The sequence below is a fragment of the Bactrocera oleae genome, chromosome 3 (assembly GCF_042242935.1).
Source record: "Bactrocera oleae isolate idBacOlea1 chromosome 3, idBacOlea1, whole genome shotgun sequence".
NCBI classification, from domain to species: Eukaryota; Metazoa; Arthropoda; class Insecta; order Diptera; family Tephritidae; genus Bactrocera; species Bactrocera oleae.
This window is the reverse complement of record NC_091537.1, coordinates 64,370,296-64,387,211: the sequence shown is the minus strand read 5'-3', so window position 1 is coordinate 64,387,211 and position 16,916 is coordinate 64,370,296. Positions and strand designations below refer to the sequence as shown.

The 16,916-nt window shown below is 40.4% G+C and overlaps 1 protein-coding gene across 3 annotated transcripts in view; it reads left to right on the top strand.

Annotated features, from left to right (window-relative positions):
* dnt (tyrosine-protein kinase Dnt) overlaps window positions 1–15,531 on the top strand; it is a 221,560-nt gene extending 206,029 nt beyond the window's left edge. For all 3 annotated transcript variants that reach the window (XM_036370648.2, XM_036370707.2, XM_070106751.1), the window contains 3 exons: window positions 898–2,029; window positions 2,145–2,441; window positions 14,249–15,531. In XM_036370648.2, coding sequence (XP_036226541.2) covers window positions 898–2,029; window positions 2,145–2,441; window positions 14,249–14,360 — 1,541 coding nt within the window. In that variant the 3' untranslated portion in view covers window positions 14,361–15,531. The remainder of the gene's footprint in view (window positions 1–897; window positions 2,030–2,144; window positions 2,442–14,248) is intronic.
* The last annotated feature ends 1,385 nt before the right edge of the window (window positions 15,532–16,916 follow it).

Here is a 16,916-nt window from a genome sequence, read left to right as displayed (position 1 = left end):
AATTTCACATTTTATCCTCTAGAAGAAATATGTTGACACACACTTATCAGGTTAATATTTATCTTTTTCACTGTTAGGGTTCGGTCCATCGCCAGTAGTCCGCTCAGATCGCTTGAATTCCGTAGTGAAATAATGGAGCGGTGATTTTATGTCACACATCGACGGAATAATTTAAGTTATTTCGATTAAACAGGTCCAAGCACTATACCCAATTATCAATTTATTGATGTTTTAGAATAATTTTGTGCTTGCGTCGTACACAGTTTGCACGGAACTTTCGCATACCCAAATATTCAGGAATGACCAACAAGTTCCCTTAATATATTTCTAGTGTAAGATATATCCATCTACTTACATAATTTGAGGGTAATTTTGTATAATTTTTTGGACTTTTCTGATACTCTAACAACCTCTACTGATGTTTAGAATACTCTGCTTGTATTTTTTTTATTTTTCCATTAGTAGGAAAATAGTGATTGCTAATTAATAAATTCTCTCAAAATTTCAGATAAATTTTTTTTTGAATTGTTCTTCAATAGTTCCTTGTTTTTTTGACAAAAAATACCTATATATAATAATACCACTGTGCATAGATGTAATTGTGACCGTCATCTCGTTTGGCTAGCATCTTTTTCGGTTTTGCTCATACAGCCTTCGTATGCAAATATGCAATTTTTCCGTACCTCCACTGCAGTAATTTTAATATACAGACTTATACCTTTGCATTAACATATATATACTCAAACAACACGTACCTTTAATGTCATGACCTTCAAAAATTCGGCGGTGAATCTTTTGTTGATTTTCTTCATTTCAGTGTAAAAATGTTAAAAAAAAATATTTATACTTTTAACAATATTCCCAGTGGTAATAGCAAACGTTTTTCTTATCTTCTAGGTGTCTCTGCCGAAGTGTACTATGTACGCGAAGGCCACGTCAATAATTACGCGCTTAATTTTGTTGTACCAGTGCCGGCGAATGTACGTGACATCACTTTTACCTGGCAAAGTTTAGCCGGTCGTCCGCTACCGTATAGCATTAATGTAATTACATCAGAACCGGAAGTCTTGCCACGACCGTTAATGGTTATACCACAAATCGGCGAAATACCAACTAGCGTACAAACGTTTACAATCGGTCTAAAATGCTCAGGCATTCGCGCTTCCGAAGTGGACGTCTCAATTTCCTTAGAGGTTATACTTAATCGAGCTCTGAACAATGTGACTCATTTGGTATTTAGACGTAAAAAAATGTGTTTGCTTGTCGGGCCAGAGGAGGATAACTCGGTGCATGGACCGGTGCTACTAGAGACTGCTGCACCACCACCAACAGGTATACTGACCATCATTGTGGGCAGTTCTTTGGCTTTAGCGCTCGTCATAATACTGCTATTAACAGCTTACTGTGTACGACGTTCGGCAAAGCGGCAAAATCATGGTCAACCTATGCGCACTTCAAGCTTTCAGCGTCTCAGTACGAGTGCTCCATGTCAACAGTCTGCCACCTATAATAGTCCCCCATCTATAATTGCACCGATACATAGCTCTTTGCCACGCAAAGTACAAATAGAACCGCAACACCCGGAAGAGCTACACAGGCGTATATCGGAGTTAACAGTGGAACGCTGTCGCGTGCGTCTCTCCAGTTTACTGCAAGAGGGCACATTTGGACGCGTCTATCGAGGCTCATATAATGACAATCAAGATGTGCTTGTGAAGACGGTGGCACAGCATGCCAGCCAAATGCAGGTGTCTTTACTGTTGCAAGAAGGCATGTCTCTGTATGGTGCTTCTCATCAGGGCATTCTTTCGGTTTTGGGCGTCTCCATTGAAGATCATACGACGCCTTTTGTTCTATACTCTGCGCCGAACACTACTCGTAATCTGAAACTCTTTCTCCTTGATCCGTCCTGCGCACGCACTATAACCACCGTACAAATAGTAATGATGTCCGCACAGTTGGCCCAAGCTCTAGTTCACTTACACAGTCATGGCGTTGTTCATAGGGATATAGCAACGAGAAACTGTGTGTAAGTATTATCGTAACAAAACATTACACTTCGTTCGTTGATTAAGTTCGCTTTGATCAACTTCGTTAAGTGTCACATAATATAAAATGCATATTTTATATTTATTTACTTACAGCATTGATGATCAATTGCGTGTCAAACTGTCAGACAGTTCTCTCTCCCGCGATCTTTTTGCATGTGATTACAATTGTTTGGGTGACAGTGAAAACCGCCCAGTAAAATGGCTTTCTTTGGAAGCTTTACAGCATAAACAGTTTGCGGAAGCGAGCGATTCGTGGGCGTTCGGCGTACTTATGTGGGAGTTATGCACTTATGCCAAGCAACCATACTCTGAGGTGGATCCATTCGAGATGGAACATTATCTAAAAGATGGTTATCGATTAGCGCAACCGTTCAATTGCCCAGATGAGCTGTAAGTTTATTTTCTTTAATCCAAATAACGTTAAGATATATACAAAGGTTAGATTATTTTATCGTTGCTGTCATCGCCTCGAGACAATTGGTTGCGAAAATAATTGGGTACAACGAATTGCATTAATGAGGGGCACCTTTGGGCTAAAACTCTTAAAAAAGTGGGCGCAGCCCCGCCTCTTAATACCTATTCTCAATGCATATATCTGCCAAACCATTCAAGCTATATGACCAAATTTGCGCAGGCAAATCCTTTCGCAAGAGGTGTCGTCAGTGTAAAATGAATGAAATCGGATTATAACGGGTTTCTTAACATATACTAAAAGCGCTATAAAGCAATAAATAAACGCACCGAAGACATTAAATTGTTTACCCAGGATAATATGAGAGAGCTTAATAGGAGCCGGTGTTAAAATTGGATTAAAGGCGTGGCATCGCCCACATTTAGGAGAAACCACAAACATATTTCGGGACCTAATCGACCAAGTTCAACCAAATTCGATACATAACATTATCCCGACATTTATATGTTACAGTGAGAAAATGAGCAGAATTAAATTACAATCTAGCCTACTTTCCGTATAACATAATTTAAAGTAGGCCACCTTGTGACCAAACATTGTCAAAATCGGACTACAACTGTTCAAGCCCCTAGATACCGAATATGTGGACTCCAGTCCCTACAGCGAACATTTCATATATTTCATATATATATAATATCAAATGGAAACTTGCCCTAGCCCGCATATAATAACAATCACGATTTTCTAACATCTGGCTGGCTTTATTCCATACATATATTGGGTTGGAAACTAAGTAATTGCGGTAATTGAATTTTGAGGTTTGCTGGCGTAGTCCAAATGTAAAACACATTTTGTTATTTAATAGTTGGCAATTCAGCTGTCAATCAGTAAAAAAAAGTTTTTTGATCGGTTGCGTAGTTTTCGTTTGGCGTTCGTTGAAAAATGGACGATCAAAAGGAACATTTTCGTCATATTTTGCTATTTAATTTTCGCAAAGGGAAAAACGCATCGCAAGCTCACAAAAAGTTATGTGCTGCTTATGGCGACGAAGCCATAAAAGAACGGCACTGTCAAAATTGGTTTGCCAAATTTTGTTCTGGTGATTTTTCACTCAAAGATGAAAAACTCTCTGGTCGTCCAGTTGAAGTTGATGACGACCTAATCAAGCAATAATCGATTCGGATCGTCACAGTACAACACGGGAGATTGCAGAGAAGCTTTAGGTATCACATACATGCATTGAAAATCATTTAAAACAACTTGGCTATGTTCAAAAACTCGATACATGGGTTCCTCACGAACTGAAAGAAACGCATTTAACGCAACGCATTATCAGCAGCGATTTGCTAAAGAAACGTAATGAAAATTATTCATTTTTAAAATGATAACTGGCGATGAAAAATGGGTTGTTTACAACAATATCGAGCGGAAAAGATTGTGGAGCAGGCCAGGTGAACCAGCTCGAACAACATCAAAAGCTGGTATTCATCAAAAAAGGTTATGTTATCAGTTTGGTGGGATTATAAAGGAATTGTCTACTTTGAACTCTTACCACCCAACCGAACGATCAATTCTGTTGTCTTATTTGAACAACTAACGAAATTTAACAATGCAGTTGAAGAAAAGCGGCCACACACATCTTTGGTTACTCGGCAAAAATTATTGGAGCTCGGTTGGGATGTTTTGCCACATCCACCATATAGTCCTGATCTTGCACCATCGGATTAGTTTTTGTTTCGATCTTTACAAAACTCCTTGAATGATGTCAAATCGTACCTGATTCAGTTTTTTGCTAATAAAAACCAGAAGTTTTATGAACGTGGGATTATGATGCTGCCTAAAAGATGGCAAAAGGTCATTGATCAAAATGGGCAATACATTACAGAAAAAAGTTATTTAGTTCCATGAAAAAATTGTCTTTGATTTTTTAAAAAAATTCGCAATTACTTAGTTGCCAACCCAATATATTGGTGATGATTATTGAGGTACTTTATTGTAACTCAGGGAGCATATTTTCAATGTGGCATGATAAACCGTAACATAAGATTTTCAAACTTCCGTTTGGCCTTATACCATATATATCACTGAATATGTAAGATATCTTAGCAAAATAACAAATGAACGTATAATAGTGGATATACTAATTTAATTTTAATGCCGAAAATATGTGAGTTTAATCTACGATCTACCCCGACTCCCATATACATATAATAATTTTCGTTATTTTAACAAGCCTTGTACCGTGTATGTCGTTCAATGTGTGAGTTAATATTTACAAAATTGCTTAAAAATATATTCTCAAGTATATGTGAGCAAAGTGAAAATTTGTGATATTTTAATGAAATGAAACAAGTTTTCTCAAAAATTATGTGGTTTTGCGCTGAATATGAATGAATTTTGTCTAGACCGTGATCTAAACCTCATATCCTTAATATAATGAACTTCGATTCTGGTTGACGTTTTCTGCATCAACTCAATATATTAAATTTAGCCACTTCGATTGAATTTATATCACGTGTTTTTCATTTAAGGTGATCTTTGGCTTTGATCCTTGCAGGTTGCAAGAGTACAAAATGCTCGGTTATATCCGAAAATGGCGCTTTCTTACTTGGTTAATACAATACAAGTATAATGCTTTCAACACCTGAAAGTATATTCCCTTTCGTCTTTTCAAATTGAGAGAGTATAAAGTAGAATAGAATAGATTAATTATGAGGTATGCACCGCGCCCTATGGTCTATTGTGCCCTCTCCTAAGTCATATCGTATCATCTAGGCCCAGTATGCTGATAAATTCCAAAATTCTGCTGGGTGCTAGTGAGGCGATACAATCCCTGTGAGGAAACATGGATCCCAGGGCCTTGATTCTGCGTCTGCAGACTGCTGTGCAGTTCATCAGCAGATGTTCAGGGGTTTCCGGCTCTATGTCGCAGAACCGGCAGTTTGCAGAAGAGGCTATACCCATGTTGAAGAGGTGCTTCTTAAGCCTGCAGTGGCCGGTGTAGAACGCGACAAGTAGCCGGAATTTGTTCCTCGGGAGATTAATTATGGTTTTGAACCGTTTGAGGTCGTAACCCCCCATTAGCAGTCTGGCATGGTGCATGCCCTGAAGTTGTTGCCAATATGTCTCCCTACCTACTCTTTCCTTCCTACGGAGGAGCTCTTTAATTGTATGTGGACCAACCGCTATGAATGGTTCCGGTCCTACCATTTTTGTAGAGGCCGCAGAGCGGGCCAACTCGTCAGCCAGTTCGTTCCCGGTTATACCCCTGTGACCAGGCACCCAAATAAGGTGCACTCGGTTGTGCTTTGATAGGCTGTTCAGCCGTTCTATACACTCCAGCACTAGAAGAGATCTGACCTCATAGGCAGAGATCGCTCTTAGTGCCGCCTGACTATCGCTGAGTATAGCAATACTTTTATTGCGATAGTTGCGTTGGAGGTTTATCCCTACACACCGACTTATAGCATAGACCTCGACTTGGAAGATGCTCGGGAAACTTCTCTTGGGAATGGAGAGTTTGGTGCTTGGCCCAGCGACACCTGCACCAAATCCCCTCCTCCGTTTTCGGCCCGTCAGTGTACCACTTGATAGTGCTTTCCCTTAGCAGCAGGTCCAGTGATGAATCATTCCATTCAGACTTGCTGCCAAGGGTAACTTTGAACTTCTTGGTGAAGTTTACTACTTTGGTAATGCTATCCCTTGGGAAAAGGGCTAGTGGTATTTCCTCACTTAGCGCTTTCATCTGCTGGGATGAGATTACCTTCCCTTTGCCAACTCCCTCTGATGTCATTTGGAGTAGAGTTCGTTTGGCTGTCTGTTTGATTACCAGGTGCAGCGGTGAAAGTTCTAGCATGACTTCCAGTGCTGCGTTCGGACACGTTCGCATTGCTCCCGACGCGCAGATGCAGGCAAGTCTTTGCAGCTTCGACAGTTTGAGTCCTTTCGAAGTCTTCGATGCTTTAGAAACCCACGATACCGCTCCATACGTGATAATCGGTCTCACGATCATGGTGGACATCCACCTGATTGTCCTTGGGGAGCACCCCCAGGATTTTCCAGCAAGTCGGTTGCACACCATGAGTGGTTTTGTAGCTTTGGTTAGGGTCTGGTCAACGTGCTGCTTCCATCGTAGAGTGAAATCCAGAGTGAGGCCCAGATACTTGACCGTGCTGGCCATCTCCACCACTCTGCCGTCAAGGGATATATTTCTGAGGCATGGCAGAGACCTCCGTCTGGTGAAGGGAATGATTGTAGTTTTAGAGGGGTTGATGTTTAAGCCAACCCCACTACACCATCCCTTTGCCAGTCCCAGTCCCCTCTGTACGATATCGCAGAGTGTGTCTTCGAATTTTCCCCTAGCTAAGATAACAATGTCATCCGCATATCCCTGACAACGGATTCCATTGCTAGTTAGCCGCTCTAGGAGATCGTCCACAACTAGTCTCCAAAGTAGGGGAGATAGCACTCCACCCTGTGGGCAACCTCTTGTTGTGCCCAGACGAATTTTGGTGTCTCCTACTACGGTTTCCACTACCCTAGTGTGCAGTACGGCTGCAATCCATCTGCGCACTGGTGCTGCCACACTCCTTTTCTCCAGTGCTCTTGACACGCTTTCATGAGACGTATTGTCAAAGGCACCTTCGATGTCAGGGAAGGCGCATAACATCACCTCGCCCCCATCTAACGAATTCTGGATCTCTGAGATTAGCAGTGTTTGTTGATCTGCCTGTTCTGTGGGCATGTTGCTTCGCATGAAGCGGTGAAGCCTTCAGCACCTTCGATCGTATTTCGTGGTCTATGATCTTTTCCATACTCTTAAGTAGGAAGAAAGTAAGACTGATTGACCTAAATGATTTCGCCAATGAGTAGTCCTTCCTTCCTACTTTGGGTATGAAGATCACGTTTGCAGTGCGCCATGGTTCTGGGATATATGCCAGCGCAAGGCTATCCCTCATCAGCCGAACAAGGTGGGGCAGTAGCACCTGCTCCCCCTGTTGCAGAAAAGCTGGAAGGATACCATCCGCACCCGGGGACTTATATTTTTCAAAAGAGGCCAAAGTCCACTTGATGAAGTCTGCAGTGAAGAGCTGTTTTGCGACTATCCAGTCCAAGCGTGATGGCCTACGTTCGACCATAGGTCGGATATGGTCTTCTTGAATCGTGTCCGTGAAATGCGCAAGTAGAAGAGCCGTGGCTCTTTCTTCTGCTCTGGACGTATAGGTCTCATCAGATCTTTTGATCGCTAGTACTGTGTCCGTCTTACCCCTAGCCAGAGCCTTATGCAGCCTAGCTGCCTCTGGGGTTAAGGAGACGCTTTCACAGAACTTCCTGAAGCTCTTCTGCTTTGCGGTTCTAATCTCCTTATTATAAGCAGTTAGGCTGCATCTGTAATCCTCCCAGTTTCCGGTGCGCTTAGCGTTATTGAATAACTGCGTACCGTTTTTCTTAGCACTGAGAGCTTACTAGACCACCAGGAGCAGTTACGGCTCTTAGTGGTTTTCTTTAGGGGACAGCTGCTGTGATATGCCTCTATAATGGATTTGTTTAGGGCAGACAGTCTGCTCTCCAATCCAGAAACCGTCGCACTCCTATCCAGCTGCACCCTACTGCTAAAAGTGGCCCAGACCGTGTTCCTAGGGATACACTTGGTTAGGAGTTGTTTGACCTCCAACCCTAGTGCGAATCTTATGATACGGTGATCCGACATGGAGGGTTCCGATGACACCCTCCATTGTGAGATCAGCCCTGTCTCAGACTCGTTACTGAGAGTGATGTCAAGCACCTCCCTTCTAACACTAGTTACAAAGGTGGGTTCGCACCCCAACGTTGTTGCAGTCCGTGCTGCCCCATTCGGTGTGGTGGGCATTTGCGTCGCAACCCATGATGAGGGGCAGCTTAGTCCGCCTGCAGTACTCTACCAGGTTGCCGACTGCTTGTGGGGGTGCTGTCGGAGTCTCCCCCTGAAAATAGGCCGCTGCCACGACGAAGTCCGCTCCTTCGTCGTTTCTTGCTTGCACAGCGACCAGGTCCTGAGTTAGGAACTCTGAAATACAGAAGAAGTCAATACCGTTCCTAAGTACTATGCAGGTTCTAGGTCTCTCACTTGAGAGATCCCAGATTACCTTTTTTGACTCCATTTTGAAGCCCCGGACCTCTCCTTTATTAACCCATGGCTCCTGGATCAGTAGTATGTCCAGTCCATCCATCGTGAACCTGCTCGCGATAACCGCCGAGGCCGACGCCGCGTGGTGCATGTTTACCAGGGCAACTTCTATGCGCGGCCCCACTACAGGATCGGCTCCATGAGGAATTGGTCCTTATGCTCACCGTCCTCCGCGATGTCTCCCGCCAGGTTCGTGAGCCCCTCCAGAAGCTCCTGAGTGGAGGGTAGCGCCCACCCGTGCTCGCCCGTCTTCTCGGAAGGGACCTTCGCCGTTGTCTCAGACGCTGCCGCCTGCTTCGACGTACTTGCGCAGGGTTGAGTCGCAACCTCATCCACCTGCATTTTTTCTCCTGCATCACCTTCGGTGATCGTTTTTGGCTTGAATGGCCTCAGGACCATCGAGATAAACCTATAGTTCAGGCGGTAGCTCACCCTCCTGACGAATTTGTACGATTCGTCATCTATGCAGAGGTTGAGCCTCCACCCTTAATCCTCAGCCTTGCTACTGGTCACCCGCCAGGCCGATGTGTTGAGGCCATCGTTTTGATTTCGGATGAGCCCTAGAGCAAACTCATACGCTTTGCCTGCGCATCTGGGGAGGAATACCGTCATGCTATGCATAGGCGGAATTTCGTCCCCCTTTTTCGCGCAGAGGATGGGGCCATTCCAGCCTGCCTTTGAGGGCATCCGCATACCTGCACTGTCCCTCCACTGGTCGAGGGAACTGCCTCGGCCCGCGGGCTGAGTTGCGCTTACTGGGCAGTGGCCTCGATTGCTGCCATTACGCTTTCTAATGGCCGCGGTGTTACCACCCTTTTGCTTTCTTGAAGCAGGGGAGGTGCTGTCACCTCTCACCCTGTTTCGCGCTAGGGTTTCGGCTTCCTCCGGAGTTCTTCTTTCCTGGAGGTGCCTCAGGTACCACTTCAGGCCGGCACCGCTCATTCCCTTTCTTCTGGGATCGTCCTGTCCTCCCGGACATCCCGTTGGTGGCAGGGGGGTAGTCTGCCTCCCCTCTTCCTTCTCCGTTTATGAGCCCCACCGGTGATCGCCCGTTGCGACTCCTCTGTATCCGAGCAGTTGCTCCTGCTCGAGAGAGTCTCCGTCGGGTTCTCTTTTTATTTTTCCGCAGCGGCCGCAGTAGAAGTCGCCTGCTGAGCGCCGCTGCACGAGGGCATGTCATCATCGTCATCCCTGGCATGCTCCTCGAACAGCGCTCGCTCCTCTGGCGAAAGGGCGTCCAGGAAGCTGAACTTACGTTTAGTCCCTGATTCGCCCTTACCTGCACCGCTGCTCTTGTTGTTTCCGTTGTCCAAAGTCGTTTGCTGTTGTTGTTGCCGGGTTCCAATAGTTGTAGTTGTGGTTTTTGTTTTAGTTGTTTTGCTCATCTTTTTCTTACGAAGCTTTTGTATAGGGGAACAGAGAGTCCGCCGCGCCAGAGCCCCTTGACGCGGTAAGGCCACCGTTCCCAATACGGCCCGGTGTTGGGAAGGCTCCGTTATACTACAGCTGAATTTACCTCCTGGCTGCAAATCATCCAATGGCCACGGGAGTCGCATAACACCCTGGATTAGGAGGTGGCAGCTCTTGGTTGTCGCACGCATACGGCTTATGACAACTAGTGTGAGGGTGCAAGCATCGAAGCTATGAACAATTTCGGGTAATATAAATTAACATTAAAATATAGCAATAAAATTGAGTCTAAATTTATCGCCATTAATATAGGTAAAGAATATTCCAAATTTGATGGTAATTTATTCACGATTTCATCGAATAATGGATGTTGAATTCTTTCACAACATTTTTGTACTCTTGCAACATGTTGCTACAGAGTATAATAGTTTTGTTCACGTAACGGTTGTTTGTATCACCTAAAAATTATCGAGATGGATATAGGGTTATATATATATAAAAGATTATAATGACGAGACGCGTTGAAATCCGGATGACTGTCTGTCTGTCCGTCCGTCCATCCGTGCAAGCTGTAACTTGAGTAAAAATTAAGATATCTTGATGAAACTTGGTACCGTAAGACAGTTGGTATTGCAGATGGGTGTAATCGAAAAAAGTTCAGTATTGAAGATGAGCTTAATCGGATCACTACCACGCCCACAAAACGCAATTAATCGAAAACCTCTAAAATTCCAGCACTAAACACTTAATTAAGATAGAAATCTGTGAATTGGTACAGGAAACTGCCAAAGGGCACCTGTGGGCCAAACATTTTTTAAAAGTGGGCGTGACCCCGCCTTCTAAAAAGTTTAATGTACATATCTAATGTATCATAACAATTATGGATGAAATCGGATTATAACCCCGCCCTCTCCCCATATATCGGACAAATAATAAATCAAATTTGGGCGATGGACGTAGCACCACCCACATTTTGGGAAAGTCCATATCTCGGAACTTACTCGACCGATTTAAAACAAATTCGGTACTTACCATTATCCTGAAAATCGTATGTTACATTGTGAAAGTAAACGTAATCGGACTACAAGCACGCCAACTTCCCATGTAGCACAATTTTAAATTCCATATGATTCTTTCATTTTCCAGTATACAGATCCAGAACGAATCCACGTTTTCGGATAAAACGTTGTACAAATAGTGCCCTCAAGGTATTTCACGCCCAAAAATTGTCAAAAACGGATTATAACTTTTGAAGAACCCATACGCCAAATATGAGGACCCCAGTGCTTATGGCTGATGGTTTGCCGAAAATATCGGTCAATCTGTGAGATATATTATATTATTGAAATTCAGGAAAAGCGTGCCTTTGATAATATTATATTATACCTTTGTGTCAAAATTGGGTAGAATCGGGCCAATACTTCCCTTAGCTCCCATATACTGAATATAAAGGTTTTCAAACTTCCAGTTGACTTTATATCACATATACCAAATAATGTGGGAGTTAGGTTAATGAATTTGAGAGAGTATATTTTTCTAATAACAGTGTATCTTTGTGCCAAAAATGGATAAAATATAGCGAAAACTTGTCTAAGTCCCCATATAACTGATATTTACGCTTTTGGAACTTTACTCCATATATATATATATATTTATATTTATATATTTATAAAATTGCTTGAAAATAAGTTCTCAAGTATACCTGAGCTACGTCAAAAATTTTTAGTAATCAGCCTTTTCATTTCTCCCCCAATGATTTTAATATCATTTTCGCTGACGAAAGGTCATAGCCTCCCTGACGGGAAGTAAAATATAGTGATAAATATTTTACTTCCCGTCAGGGAGGCTATGACCTATAATACAAGGTGATTCACGAATCTTGCTACAAAAACTAACCGTAATAACTTTTTTAGACAATGCGTTACATTTAGTTTTTTTTTTTGTATAGCAAATTTCCTTTTTTTTATATAATTAATAATTTTTAAAAATTATGAACCGTAAATGAGCTCCATGCTCAGCCAAGTGTATACGACATCTAATTTGTAAATTATTCATTGTGACCTGAAGGGTTGATCGAGTTAATGGACAGGTCAGCTGACCTTGAGAGCCAGCGGAAAGTGGAGTTTCTTAATATTATTATGGATATAATTGGTTTATTTCTCGATTTCATTTACTCTAAGGCAATTTTGCTTGTTTACATTTCCGTCTGGATCAAAATGTCTTCTTCGGGCATTTTAAAATTTTTTTTGTCAAGTTTGTTTTTGTAACACGATTTGTGAGCCTGTACTACTATAACATACAATTTTGATTATAAACCATTCACGATTTCGTCAAATAATGAAGTTGAACCCTTTACCTACATTTTTTAATATTACCAACAACTAAAGGTATTTTGCCGGTTTTGACCCTTGCAAGTTGCAAGAGTATGAAATGTCCGATTACACCCGAGCTTAGCCTTTTCTTACTTGTTTTATTTACTACAGTTTAGCCATATGTCGCACAGAGTATGGTATAACTCGTTTCGTAAGCCATTGTTATCTTTTCTAAAATGTTAAAGACAATGTAAAAAGAAAAGAGAGGGCTGCAATGTAGAATACCAGTATAATATTTTATGTTATGAAGGAAGCTGTATATAAGTTAATAAAAATTTCCTACCCTCAAACATTGTTTTGCAAAAAGTTTGAGTATTAATGCTAGGAAAATTTTGTGAAAAATATTATATACTTCATCATTTATTAGTTCGATGAAACTTTTTAAGTGAATAGTTCAGCTAGAAAGCTATTTCAACTAATCGTTTGTAACAATGTTTGACACACATGCAGCGAGATTAATGATTTTCTTTATTATTATATAATATTTCGAAAATAGCGTTGTATTACTTCGCATAGTTGAATATTCATATACATACTCATACGGATTGTCCAATAACACAAGGACAATTCAAATACCATATCATAAGAATTTCGATACGTGGAGTCCAACTCTCTAAAAACAAAAATAAAAGTACTCTTCACAGTTGCATTTTGTAGCGTTGCCTATTAAAATAATTTATACGATCGTGAAGATATTTTGTCAATTAAAAATTTTTCTACACAAGAACTTGATTTAGATCATTCAGTTTGTATAGCAGCTATATGCTATAGTAGACTGTGTTCAGTTCAAAGATTGTAGCAATAATCTACACCTAATTTGGGGAAGATATTTTGACATATTTTGATCATATTATATGTTACATATGTTATTTATCGGGTGTCCTTGTTTAGGGTATAAAAACTTGTCTAATGTTACATATTGTAAGGGATTTGAGAAAGTGGTTGGGAATTTGTGAAATGAAAAGCAATGTTTGTGCGAATTCGAATCGTTTGGATGCTGTAAATATATCAAATTTAATCTGACTCTTAGTATACATATGCTTTAGCCTTAGGCTGGCTGACTTCATATCGGAATCATCGGAATATGTAAACCATGTGAGTTTGCATGAGGGGCAATTTCGTCAGAGCGGAAGCGAGTCGGAGTTCCGTTGCCTTCATGCTGTTGAGCTCATTGAACTGAAGCTGAAACGTCTTGGGTGTGATACTTTCGACATCCGGAATTAGCTGTTTTGTTACATTTATGATAGGCGCCGAAAAACGTTTTCTTTACACATGAGGATTTTTAATTGATATAGAGTAGAATTTTTTATATTACAACTGATCGATCTTTAATTTTCCAAATTTAATATCAGAAATGTGCTGTAATACTCAGCTTGAACTGATATTATAGACTTTGAATGAAACTACTTCTAATGAAAAGACATGGTGAAATTGATGGTTGCTCAACTGGCAGAACTTCGGCTACAAGGCCTTAGCGGAGATTTTAATCTGGTACCACGGGAAGCAGAAAGCCCTTGGACATCGGTCCAATCTGCTAATTGGGTTTGGCCCTTTGGAGATATTTGTGGTGGCTGTGGTTTAAACCTAATGCTGGAAGAACCGAAAAGCTCAATGTGAAGTTGTATAAGCCGGGTGCCGGACCCATAGCACTTCAGAGATCTTACCGGATCACCTATGGAATATTACTTTCTCAACTACACTCATAGCATTACTGCATTAAGTACATATTACACTATTTATTATTATTAATGCTTTCAAAAATGAATATACCCCCATACTCACATATTTTTAATAATACTAATATATATTCGCTGTTTTTTTCTTAACCTACTTACAGCTTTACAATTATGGCGTACTGTTGGGCTCTTCTACCGGGCGAGCGTCCATCATTCGCTCAACTAAACGCCTGTCTCTCGGAGTTTTATGCGCAAGTGACGCGTTACGTGTAAGCCGATGTGTTTGGGACTCCCTGGCCAATATTAGACTGTACTTTTGCTTCCGTATTCAAATACTATGTATACATAGGTACATACTCTAACGCCAAATTATATTTATTAATAAAAATTCATTAGTTTAAGGATTATTGCACAAAGCTTAGATATTGAGACCCTACATAGATATTTTAAAGTTAGTCATGAATTTTTAATAAAATAGAATTGGGTAAATAAGAGATTATAAAAGTGTTTCAATATCCAATTATTTATAAGTATTTAAAATTATTAAATTTATAACTATACAAACATACGTGTATAAAAACCTTATATACTTGTATAGTTATACCTATACAGAAAATTCAAATTTAAGCATTCGCAAGAACATTCTTTGGCATTTATTTTTTGATGGTCTATCCGTTTAGTCCAATTTTCGATGACTCGTTAGAGCATTTCAACTGTTAACTGGCAAATGACACGAGTGATGTTTTGCTCCAAGCCTTGAGTCGAAGCGGGTTTGTCCGCATAGACTTTAGACTTTACCCCACAGGAGTGTTTTCTCAATAAATCTATTGATTGATGCGAAGTGGTTCCGGCCCACAAACCACACCAAACCGTTGTTTTTTCTGGATGAAGTGTTAACTCTTGAGTATCTTTAGGTTACTCTTCGTCCCAAATGCGGCAATTTTGCTTGTTTATATACCCATTGCTCCAGAAATGGGCCTCATCGCTGAACAAAATTTGGCTCGAAAACGTCAGATCTTCTTGGAACTTTTCAAGAGTTCATAGAGCGAAGCGATGTTGCTTGGGAAGGTCGAGCGGCTTCAGTTCTTGCACAATCTTTATTTTGAATGCTTTCAATTTAAGGTTTCGACATGGGTCAAGTCGTTCCATACGTCAGTCCGAGTTGCAGCGAACGGCGCCGAATCGACTCTCAACGGTCTTCGTGTACACTCTCAGCTACGGCTGCTATATTTTTTTTCACTGCGTGCTGAACGTGGTTTATTCGGTCGAATATTACCCAATAATTAATGCTGGGTCTCAAGATGGGTGATGGTGTTGCGAATAGTACGCTCAGTAGGCCGATTATGTTGACCATAAGTTGAGCGAAGTGCGCCAAACACATTCTTTACAGATCGTGAATTTTTGTAATAAAGTTGAACGATTTGTAAACGTTGTTCAATCGTAAGTCTTTCCATAAGGGAATGCCTAATAATACTGAGCAAAATAATATAACAGCTTGACTCGACTCACGCGTGATCTGTCAAAAAAGGCTATTGAAAAAAGTACCTCTATTTGGATCACCCGTTATAAGTTTAAACAGGCATATATATATATATATATATATATATATAATGTTTGTAGAAGGATGTAGTTAGTTGAAATGGCTTACAGTTGCAAATATCTGAAATGAATTTGTTCATTTTGTACATCAAAGACTCATATTATGCAATCTTCTTTATTTCGTTCGTGTATAGTGATAAATACTTGTAAAATTGTACGTGTTTTTTTTTATAAAAACAATTATAAATTAAGCAAATAAGTAGTGATAAATAGTAAACTGTAATAAGTCGTAAATAAATTTTTTAATAGTGTAAGCACTAATACATATATACATAATAGTATACCCGTATAGCCGCATGGCGTTATTTAACGCGTTGAAATATAGTTAAACGTGAATTTTAAGTAAATATAAATCTTGTTACCCGCTTAACAAATTATACAGTATACATACGTTCATATATATGGGATAAATGTAAATAATAAATTTTTACAATGGTTAAATCAAAGTTTTTTACAAGTTATTTGTGTAATTTAATATAATAAATTAATTTAAATTGTAAACTGAACATCAAACTTGTTTCATTTAGAATAAAAACATCGCCTCATCAATCTCGCTCAATTGCCCGGTTCATTGATTACTCAACCCATCCAGTATTTTAGCCAAGGCACCAACTGACCGTAAAGATTTATTGCCCCAACCCTTAGTGATTTACATATCACTACTATTTAATGTACCTTTATTTTTAATATTGTTATGTTTTGTCACGTCAATAATTGTAAATTGAAATTCTTGTGTGATCTAAAGTTGCCATTTCGCGTTTTATGTAGCAAGTTGGCGAGGAGGAGAGTGAATAGTACAAACTATACAGGTTGTTCAGAGTAACTGGCAGCTTAAGTGTATCCCTGCGCTAACATGTCCATTGACACATACGCAATTGTGCTGCGCTAGTTTTTTGATGCAGAAAGATAGAGAGCAAAATAATGCTGAATCGAAGACAACAAATCTAATTCATTACTCAGGGACTATTATTCAGGGATATTTTATTATACTCTTGCAACATGTTGCTACTGAATACAATAATTTTGTTAACTGTTGTTTGTATCACCTAAAACTAATAGATACGGAGTTATATACCATATATTATATATAAATGGTTAGGAGAGGAATTGAAATACAGGTAAAGGTCTGTCCGTCCATGCAAATTGTAACTTGAGTAATAAATAATATATTTTGATGAAAGTTAGTACACATGTTCCTTATGCACCATTATGTAATGTTTAATGTTTCCA